Source organism: Ruditapes philippinarum, unplaced genomic scaffold (genome assembly GCF_026571515.1).
Source record: "Ruditapes philippinarum isolate M1 unplaced genomic scaffold, ASM2657151v2 ctg4524_1_1_1_1, whole genome shotgun sequence".
NCBI classification, from domain to species: Eukaryota; Metazoa; Mollusca; class Bivalvia; order Venerida; family Veneridae; genus Ruditapes; species Ruditapes philippinarum.
Window position 1 is genome coordinate 18406 of NW_026860063.1, and position 10712 is coordinate 29117.

Here is a 10712-nt window from a genome sequence, read left to right on the forward strand (position 1 = left end):
AAAATATATATAATTTTTCTACAAAGGGAACTGAATTTAAAATACAAATGTAAATGATATATATCATTTACATTTACATTAAGTAATTTTACAAAAAAAAAATTTGTAGAAAAAGTATCCCTATGCGCCAAGAAAAAAGTCCATTTCTACGGCATATAATCTTTTAAAACATTAAAAAAGATGAAATGTAAAACAAACTTTCATCGCAATATATATATAATAAATTCTATTTTGCTTAATCATTGTAATTTATAAACATTCATTGTGTCTGTTATGCAAAAATATCCCAAAATATTTTCGAATTTAACAAATTTTCCACAGCAGCAAAAAGACCTCTCGCATGCTTCTTTTTAAAGAAGCAAACTAGTTTTTTATTACGCTCACTCACCAAAACATCAATATTCGGCTCGTCACACAAATCATGGAAATTCCATCATGTTCTAAACATAGAATAACCCTTACTTTTGAGGCCTCGTATGGGGTACCGAAATTATCCATTATTTTGTACGAAGAGAAGTAGTTCCCGTACATAAAATCTAACCCATTATAATTATACAATTTTATTATATCGGACCTATTTTTCATTACAATTGTTTGAACAGACCATTATCTAAGAGATAAATAAGATGTAATTCAGGAAATAGAGCGTAGACTAAACGCGGGTATCCTAATTACCCGGTACCGTTACCACAACGCATTCACATGCAATAGCATGCTTGTAATGCATGAATATTTTACGCGCATCAAAGCCATAAAATTATTTTATCTAGTAATATTGGTCAAAATTCTGATAATTAAACAAGTTTTCATCACATTGCCTACTTATCTGTGAAACAGGTGGTATATTAGTGGAAAACCTTTAACAAGCCTCACCGTGTAAGTATTTTTGCGCATGCGCGAAGGACGGAATCTCCCCACGTTTTGAAACGACGCACAGGTGAAAGTGATTTAAATGAGACTTTTTAATACGTTACTGGGGGCCGAACTGACACTTAAGAATTTTTGGTCTTGTTTATGGTATCTGCCCTTGATTTGACATAGAATTTTTGAAGAATGCAGAAGTAAAAATCAAGAATGGAAAGCCATTCTGCCCATGGCGAAAATTGCTATTTGCGAATTTGAAATGCAAAATGCGAAATGCGAAATGATTTATTTGCTAATGAGATAAATGCAAAATGCTTTTGGCACAAGGTTATTTTCAAGGACCCAATTTCCCACCATAAAAAATTCCCAGAACCGCTGTCTTCCAGGAAGGTAGGTAAGTAAAAAAAGATATTTTGCGAAGTAAAAAACAAGATAACAGGTAAATGAAAAATTATTTTTCAAAATGTTTGGGTTTTTTTTAAGCTTCTAAATTAAGGCGTGTTTGAAGGATAAGAATCTACGAACCAGTATCCTCAAAAATACTTAATGCAGGGGGTAACTTTGTAACTCCAGGAATCGAAAATATGAAATTCAGTGGTTTTGGGCTAAGGATTTGGGGACCCCAACATGGACAATTTTATGAATGTGTGTGCCAAATGCGCTTATAAATGTTTATCCTTATTTTTTAACTGTTGTGAAAAAAAATATTGGAATAGAACTTTAGTATTCATAAGCAGTAATTTGACCATTTATATATGTGTTTAACCCTTTTTATCAATGTTTAAAAGTCCATTTCCGGTATTTCGCTTGTTATAAGTGTAAATAGTTATTAAATTAAATAAATATCCAAGCTACAGTTTTAAATACTTTTGATATGAAAATGTCTGTAATAGATTGTGCGGCTTTGTTGAATATTTAAATCGTCCTTCAAAAATGAACCAAAATGGTTACAATTGTTGGAAATCTCATGAGACGCTCCATTTTAAGGAGACATTTGCTTTCTATTTGCTTGCTTGCTAATATAAATAATTATACCCTTTCAAAAAACATTTTACCAGGTAAGTGCCTCCTACTTTAGAAAGAACTTTAAAATGGAAATTCCTGGTCCTTAAAAGCATCAAGAAAAAGATGCCCAACAAGTTCTTTAGTTGTTGCAACAAAACAGAAAATAAAGGTTTTCGGATTTTTTAGCTCCAAGAATATTTCAAAGATATTTGTACTCATTCTGGTGTCAGGCAAATCGCGGTCAAGCTTGCAAATACTTGGTTAGTTTTTGCGGGGCAAGTTTAACAGGTGGCCATTGTCACATAAAGGATGTAATCAAATTTAAAAAAAAAAACTCATTATGAGGAGCAGCGTGTAGCTTATGGTTATAGTGGCGATGCGTAGATTAAAGGTTTAAAAATTTTTGAGACAGAAAAGTGGGAGCCTAACTGAAAAGGGCCATCCAATGAAGTTTATCTACGGGTTCCCAAATTGTTTGGGGGGTAAAAAACCCTTAAAGAAATTTAAAGTTTTAGAAAATAAATTTCCAAACCCAAACCAAAAAAAATTAACTTTCCCAAAAATTTTTAAAAGGGAATTAAAAGGTCTGGGTTTGATTTTTAGACTATTTCCATTGAAATTTTGGAAAAAGAAAAACTGGCCATGCCCCTGTGAAAAGAAACAAATTAAATATTTTTACTTGTTATTGTTTTTTTTCGTGAGTACTTTTAAATAGGCTGTGGGAAGGGGGAAGGGGGGAAAAAGGAGCGGGGGAAATTTTTAAAGTGAGGGGCGCTCTTAAAACACAAAGTTTTGAAATGCCTTAGGTTGAAATGAGGGAACTATAAAACTGTGAGAAAAAAGATGCTATTTATTTTTTAAACCTTAAATAAAATGAATGTTAAAAAATGAATTTTTAAAATAGCCCTTTTAATTAAAAGGGGAACGAGATGGTTGATGCAGATTATTTTTTGTTTTAACTACATTCAACACAATAAGAAGTATGGTTGGAGTCACAAGATTTATACATGGGTTATGCAAAACAAACCACTGATGTACTTTCAAGTGACTCATTGAGGAAAAAAGTGGTGTCCAGCTGAAATGTCAGACAAAATGAAGCAAACCGGGAAATGAAGGATGAGCTAATGCCTCATCGGAGCAAAGTGGCTCAGCAAATGCGCAAAACGGAGAAAAGTGTGTCAAGAGAATTCAAGGACTTGAAAAGTAGAGGTGATAATTTAGAATCGTCGATGCTAATAAATTTTGTCCAGTATATGCCACCGATCCAAAAATAGTCTGTTACTGTAAAGAAATGTGATTTGACTTGATGGAATCTTATGCCAGGACTTTAAATAAAATGATGGTTATTAAAGTAATGGAGCATTTTTACCTTCTTTGTTTCAATGTTAGCTTTTTCTAATGTAACTATTTCTATATTTAAACTTTTTTTATACTGATATTTCCAAATTTGATTGTATCTCTGTCAAAAATCCTCTACTATAGTGACAACTTTGAATACTTTTGAGCTTTGGCTGTAATACGACCAGCTCTTGTTTTAATTTTCTGTTCAATAATACAAAAGAAATTATTTCAAAAGTTTGCTCTATTTTTTTTTTCAGAAAAACCAATTGCATTGGCCTCTAAAGGTCCCTGCATATCTTATTTCTTTTTTATTTATTTACATGTTGAATAGTTTAGTGTCATATTAAAAAAATGTAAGGAAATGAAGCGCTTTTATATATAGTTCTTTTTTTCAAGACCATTTTGTTAGAACCGAAAATATATTTGTTTAAAAATTTTGGGGATTTATATAACAGGAATTTATAAATGTTAGTCCTATTACTAGTACATGTACTTCACCTCTTATTTTATGTACCAAAATGGTAATGGTGTAGAAGTTTCCCTAAGAATGAGTTGTTGTGTACCTGATAACTTGCAATCTGATGGACAGAATATTGACTTTTATGCATAAAACTTTTGAATAAAAGAAAAAGAAATGAAGTTGTTCTTTTAGTATTGTATGGGACATTTTCAATGTTTTATTAGTTATGAAAACAATTTAACAGGAATTTATGTGTGAGTTTGATTCTGCTTATATTATTATTTCAGTCTTTGCTGTGTATTTTTTTATTGTGATATGCAGTCATTTTGATGCCAAAACAATAATATGATGCTACATGTATGTTTTTCATTGAATGAGTCGCGAATTAGTACAGGGTTCAACTTCGTTGTCCGTCTGTCTGTCCGTCCTTCTGTCTGTCCGTCACACTTTTGGTGTCTGCTCCACAACTCTACTAACAAGAGGCATCCACTTGAAACTTGTAGCTATATCACATGAAAAAGTGCAAAAAGAACCCATAACTCTTCCTTTCATAGTTTTATGAGTTATTGCCCTTTGTAAAATTCTATGCTAAATTCTTGTTGGGCTATATCAAAACGTATAATAGATATCAATTTGAAGCTTTGTAGGTAGATTAATTACGTTATATGTGAAGTGTATTACACAAAAACCATGACTCTTTTTTCATAGATTAAGAGTTATTACCTTTTGTAAATTTCAAATAGTTAGTACATGTCCGGGCCATATCTCTGATAGGTCAATACATCTCATTCGCACATACGCAGAAAAAGATGAGCACTTTTGCAACAAGCAGCGCTGTTGAAAATAAATACAAGTGTTACAATTCGGCCTTCGTGTTAAAAGAAACATTCCATTTTGTGATATGTGAGGCGAGACATAGCTACTTCCGTTTCCGAAAGGACCCGTCCAGTTTAAAGTTTGGTTTTAGATCACAATGTAAAAACATTCTTTAAATAATATAAAACTTATTAATATCTCATATTCAAGCTGTATATTTTATACTGGTAATATTCAATCATAGCATTTGTATCCAGGAATTATCTTTTGATATAATATCTGTATTTTAAGCAAGATTTTTTCCCAATTCATAATTATAATGTTACCCATAAAATTTACACTCTGCTTGGAGATACCTAATTTTTCAATATGCTAATAAGTTTGTTAAGTTAAACGTGTGTTTTCTTTTGCCTTCTTTTGGATATTTTGTAACCTTGTTGTATTATAACATGCATGTTTCTTAGATTTACAGAAAAAAGAAAAAGAGATTGCAACATAGTGAGTCAGAAGCCTTGCTGCTGTTGTTGATGATGATGGAGATTGCTAAGTTCAGCTTGTTAATTTGTAGTTTATAATTGACGTGTTTCTTCCCTTGAATTTGATTCTGATGTGTTCTCTCCTTTAATTTTGTTCTCTGTTTGAATCAAATAAATAAGAAATATGATTTTTAGAAAATTGTTGATTTTTTTTCTCAAATTTCTCTCTACCAATACTGTTTAATCCCTCTCAGGGACAAGTACAGTCGTCCTGTTTTACCGAGATAGAGAGAGAAGGGGAGTTCCAATGAATTGTGGAGGCACATAGCACTCTGAACCCACAATTCATTCATTGATACGACCTTTTACGCTATTTCAAATGCTCGAAGAACAACCAAATAGGTCCCCGTCGAGGATCGAACTTTGGAACTATCGTATCCCATGCGAGTGTCCTACCAGTGGACCAACTCGACTCAATTTGTTAGTATTTTGCATTTTGACCAAAAAGCCCTCTTTTTGCCGACGAACATGAATTCATATATGAGAATACATACTGGAGAGATAATACTGTTTGTGAGTTACATATAATGAATGCCTCGATAACCATATACATAATAAATTTAATGAATTTACTTGTTCAATCTAAAATTGTCACAGATGCGAATAATAACCCCCGCACAACAAACTTTAATTTCATGCAGGAACATAAAATGTCTAAATCCAAGGGCACATAACACTGCAATGCCTGAATTGCCAGACCATTATTTTTGGCATGCTCATATTCACTTCATGATTATGATATAATTCAAGATTGAAGCCGGCCACTTAAGAAATTATGTTCAAATAATACATATGTTCATGCCTACACTCAAGGGCATCTGCAATGCCTGGATTGCCCTAACTGACTTTTGTAAAATGTATATCTTCACTTCATGATGATGATGTATTCTAAGTTTGTAACCAATCCCTAAAGAATTATGAAAGAAGCTGGCGCCACAAGAAGTAGATATTTATGCATACAGACCAACCGACCACCACAACAACCGACTCAATAATTTCCCTTCTTAAACTTCTTTTGCGGGAGTATTATAATGGTTAAATTATGTACATGTATAACAAATGAATCGATAATTCTTTATTCTTAATTTTACTGTGACACAATGATTTTATTTACATGTATTCCAAATCTTTTCACTTCTATATACTTCCATGATCAAATTTGAAAACAGTTCAAATGCTCTATCAAGATTAGTTGGCATCTGCCATCTGTATTGTTCAATGACAGAAAGGGCCCAGTCGGAAAACATTTTTGAAAGCAATACTGATTACGTTCATAACAGTTTTTATTTGCAAGCAATGATCAACCTCCACTTCATCAGCAACTTTGCTCTGCTCGGTACAGCAATACAATTCAGCAGTAGTGTACATCATGTTTGGTATTTCAGAAAGAGAACTTACATTCTTTATCTTTCGCACACGATGCTTATTCCAATGGTGTGCATGATATTGAAGTTTATTACGAGTTGCAGGAAAGAAACAGAACTTCAAGCAATATATATGAAGAACGTTGTCTATTTGCAAAACACCACACAAATTAATCCATGCACGTCTGTAACAGAGATTGTCTCAAATATTGCCAAAACCATTCGATCCTTTGGTTGTGATTCGATGATCTATCCATTACAGCACATCTTGTAAACATATCATTGTGGTGAGAACGAAGAAGCGTTTTGACATCAGCAATATTTACATATTCTGTAGCCGGTCCATATGAACGGAACCATCCTGAGCTCACGAATTGACTTTAAAAAGTAGGTGCATATCAGACATGGATTTTTGTTTGTTTCAAGATAAATTCGTCAATTTGCTGGTCATCCATTCCAGCTCCAGAGAGTAAGAAGCGCATATAGCCATTTCGCATTTGTCATTTCGCAATAATCATTAGCAAATGTCATTTCGCAAATTGCATTTCGCATTTATCATTAGCAAATGTCATTTCGTAAATTGCAATCGGCATGGCAGAATGGCGTTCCATAAAGAATAAAAGATAAATTCGTCAATTTGCTGGTCATCCATTCCAGCCCCAGAGAGTAAGAAGCGCATATAGCCATTTCGCATTTGTTATTTCGCAATAATCATTAGCAAATGTCATTTCGCAAATTGCATTTCGCATTTATAATTAGCAAATGTCACTTCGTAAATTGCAACTGGCATGGCAGAATGGCGTTCCATAATCAAGCGTTTAAATGAAAAATACGGGTACTGCTTCTGTACGGGAACTGCTCGCATGCCAGTACATTGGTAAAATGTTTTGGCAGAATTCTGTTAAACAAATTTTGGTTTTTACATGGGATGATATTATGTATAAATGTATAATAATATATAATATAAAGCTTTAGTACTTAGCACATTTCTAATAACCTGTGATAAGCTGCATATGTTTATATATTACATTAGTATATATAATAGGATTGTATATAATCATATCTGTATCTATGTATTCGATATATCTGCTCTTGTTTACAGGTAAAGCAACGAAAAGCCTTGAAAATACGCCTAGAAATACGATTTAGAAAAAACGGCAGTAAAATGGAGAAATATTTCAGTAACTTACTGTTTGGCATAAACAGGCGTTAGTTTTAAATACAGTATTGTTTATATTAAGTGCAACGTTGTAACCATTTTAGTTTATTAATAAAGAACACTATCACAATGTATAAAAAACCTACAAATGTATGTTTTTATATTCAGTAAAACACCTTAAATACAAGTTTAAAATATCTTCGATAGGGTTCTCCACAGCATTAAATTTATACAATTTTTGGCTCATTTGAATCTTAATATAATTTCTTTAATAAATAAACAAAGTTTTTTGTAATCTGGAATGTTAACATCAGTGTTCATAAGAAGATCAATAGAATGTATATTATGTTTCTGTAAATAATGTTTCAAAAAACGTTTCCTGCTGTTATCAAAACAAGGACACTCAAAAATATAATGAAATTCATCACCAATTGATCTATCACACAGTGTCCAGACACGCCTGTTAAGTTCGATGTTGTTCCAACTTCCGGTTTCTACTGGCAATTTGTTATTTCTTGTTCTAAATTTTATCATGTATTGTAAAAATTTTGATGGAGTTTTTACAAGATATGTTTCAAAACAAAAATTATGTTTGAATAATCTATAATTCATGCATTTACTAGAATTCTCAATATCAGAATACCACTCATTTAAAAATAAATCTGATAATTTTTGTTTGACTGACATCCTTAACCATTTATGGTTATGAAATTCATGGTTATGCCAAATGTTATACAGACCACATTCATACAAAATATTCTGAACAAATTTTATCCACTGAAATCTTAATCTAGATACAGTCTGGGAGTTATTAAAATTATTTAACAAAATACGATATATCAAACACGGTAACTTGTTCTGTTGTGGTATGACTAAGTCAGACCAATATGATATAATTCTACATTTAATTTCAATAGATAGTGGTTTAACACCAGTTTCACCGTAAACCATACAATTTGGTGTACTTGACTTTAAACCTAGAATATATTTTAAAAATTTAAGCTGTACTCTTTCAATACAATCAATATTACCAAAACCCCATATCTCACATCCGTACAGTAGGACAGGTTTTACAATTTTGTTAAATAAATCTATTTGCATATCAATTGGCAATTCTAACATTTTACAATTTTTTATAAGACTATACATAGCTTTGGACCCCTGTTTCACGATAGATAATTTTGCTTTGAAAAAGGAACCACTTCTACTGAAAAGAATACCAAGATACTTATACTCGTCTACAACTTCTAAAAGTTCATTTCCGTAAGTAAAATTATATGACATGCGTCGTCCACTTGTAAAAACCAAAATTTTAGTTCAGGAATGCAATTAATGTTAATCCAACAACTGCGAAAATTATTCCAGTTACTGCCTTCACCGCGGTATTGGACGGAGCTTCGAGTTGTTCACACCTCAGATCTGATAATGACAACTTCAGCACAGGTTTACCCTTGTATGATGAATGGTACCCACCTGCACATATCAATCCCATTTTATCATGTTTATTGCCAATTAGTTTTGTTGAATTCAACCATTTCCAAGTTTCCACAAGGCCACAGTCACACTGGAATGGGTTGTTGTCTAGTTTCATTACTTTAATGTTGCGTAAGTTCTCGGCCTTGTCCATGAATTCCCTCGGCAGAACTGCCATTTTGTTGTAAGAGAAATCTATATGCGTAAGGCTCTCCAAGCAGTCTTTTTGGTTCGGTAATGAAGGTTGGTCTAGATTATTATGAGTTAGATTTAATTTTTTCAATGAAGTTAACTGACAAAACGAGTTGGCAGCCGAGAGTGAAAATGAGAAAAATTCATTGTAACCAAGTTCCAGGATCTCTAACTTCGTCATTTCAGTCTCATTGAAAACTCTAGCGAGTTTGGTTATGTGAATACTTCCGTTCCAAACTTCATCAAAAGTGTTGGTTAAGTCCAGGTGTTTCAAATTCGGCACTGAAGTGAAGTACCCAGTCTTATCCGGGCTTCTGTCGACCTGCCATGCATTGTCCCGTAGAATGAGAACTTCCAAGTTTGGTAAACAATGCAAACTTTTTCCATGTATGTTGGATATGCTATTATTAGACAAATCTAAGTATTTTAATTGGTGTAAGACAAAACCTGATTCATGTCTGCAGGAGCCAACACTGTTAGCTGGCAATTCTGGGATATAAGATCCTGTTACTGTCATATTAACCACGTTGTCTTTAATGTAATGAAACAGTTTTGTGATATCACCGTTTAACTTATGTTCGTGGTGACACTCAACCACTTCATCCGTACAAATACAATTATCAAAATGACCTTTACAATAATCCTTAGATGTTGATATATGTACACAAAACAGAATCAAAATCAAGAATTTGACACACATTTTACTGTCAACACACCACAATATGTTGCAAAATCCAAGTTTAAGTCGCACCTGTGTAGCGATCGCCATTTTCATTTACCTGTATAAACTTTGTTTGTCTCGTCTACTTACTTAGTGTTATGCCTGAGTGAACAGTTCAGGCTATAATCGAGGTCGCAAGGATATACCAAAAATAATACTTAATATAGAATACAATCACGTGATATTTTAGTTTAAACATATTTTATTGCATTTAATACATGTTTACAAATACAGCATACAAATAAAGTATATATATCAAAATGCAAATGGGTTGGGCAACAAGTTCTCACAACATTAGATTAAGCCCTTCCCAGAAATTAATTTTACAGAAGATAATACTTTAAGGCAACAATGATTATTTAAACATGCATATAAACTTAAAAATATGTATTTCATTTTTGAACAGTTCATTTATTCATTAAGATTTAATGTACAGTTTTGATTTTGAAGTGCGATCCATCCACAGGTTGCCATCCCGATCTCACTGTAGTTTGGTTTTTGGGGAAAGATTGGTAATGAATAATGTTATTTAAGAACGTTGGATTAGAACAAAAAAGCCAATGTAATTGACGAATTTTAGTATAAACACAAAATGAAAAGTCAAATATTATCAAAACGATGAGTTGTCTTGACAAATTTTTGAACTGATTCGAAAATGACAACGTTATCTTCGTATTCTAAATTTTCACAACCGAACAATAGTGTATCAATGTTTAATGGATGGTAAGATCGAGTTTCTCGAAAGAGTATTATTCGTTGTTCGACGTAACGATTACATTTG

At 32.6% G+C, this 10712-nt stretch overlaps 1 protein-coding gene across 1 annotated transcript; it reads right to left on the minus strand.

Moving 5' to 3' along the window:
* Positions 1-8857: 8857 nt before the first annotated feature.
* LOC132758750 (trophoblast glycoprotein-like) lies at positions 8858-9979 on the minus strand. Its single transcript, XM_060750448.1, has one exon. It carries the CDS (start codon positions 9977-9979, stop codon positions 8858-8860), a length of 1122 nt encoding a protein of 373 aa, XP_060606431.1.
* Between the last annotated feature and the right edge of the window lie 733 nt (positions 9980-10712).